General features: G+C 58.7%; 1 protein-coding gene across 1 annotated transcript in view; it reads left to right on the forward strand.

Moving 5' to 3' along the window:
* Positions 1-8: 8 nt before the first annotated feature.
* Positions 9-392, forward strand: part of CBX4 (chromobox homolog 4) — a gene marked incomplete at both ends in the record, with an annotated part of 710 nt that continues 326 nt past the window's right edge. Inside the window, 1 exon segment of the mRNA XM_010188002.1 lies at positions 9-390. Within this exon segment, the coding sequence (XP_010186304.1) occupies positions 9-390 (382 nt within the window).

Raw genomic sequence — 392 nt, forward strand, 5'->3', positions numbered from 1 at the left:
TGCAGGACCCTGCCGTGGACAACAGGCCCAAGCTGGATCTCGGCTCCTCCGGCAAAAGCCAGCAGCACCAGTATGAACTCAACAGCAAGAAGCACCACCAGTACCAGCCCAACGGCAAGGAGAGCAGCATGAAGCACCAGTCCCACAGCAAAGGGAAGTATTACTACCAGCTGAACAGCAAGAAGCACCACCACTACCAGCCCGACCCCAAGATGTACGAGCCCCATTACCAGCCCAGCAGCAAGGAGCCGCAGAGCCAGGCCTGCTTGGACAGTAACAAGAGCACCCTGGTCGCCCACCCGGACAAGTGGGCTCACAGCCCAGCCAAAAACCTGTTGGGCCCGGTCAAGAACCTCACGGCAGAGAGCAAGAATGGGGCTGAAAAGAACCTG

Source organism: Mesitornis unicolor, unplaced genomic scaffold (assembly GCF_000695765.1).
Source record: "Mesitornis unicolor isolate BGI_N332 unplaced genomic scaffold, ASM69576v1 scaffold40857, whole genome shotgun sequence".
NCBI lineage: Eukaryota > Metazoa > Chordata > Aves > Mesitornithiformes > Mesitornithidae > Mesitornis > Mesitornis unicolor.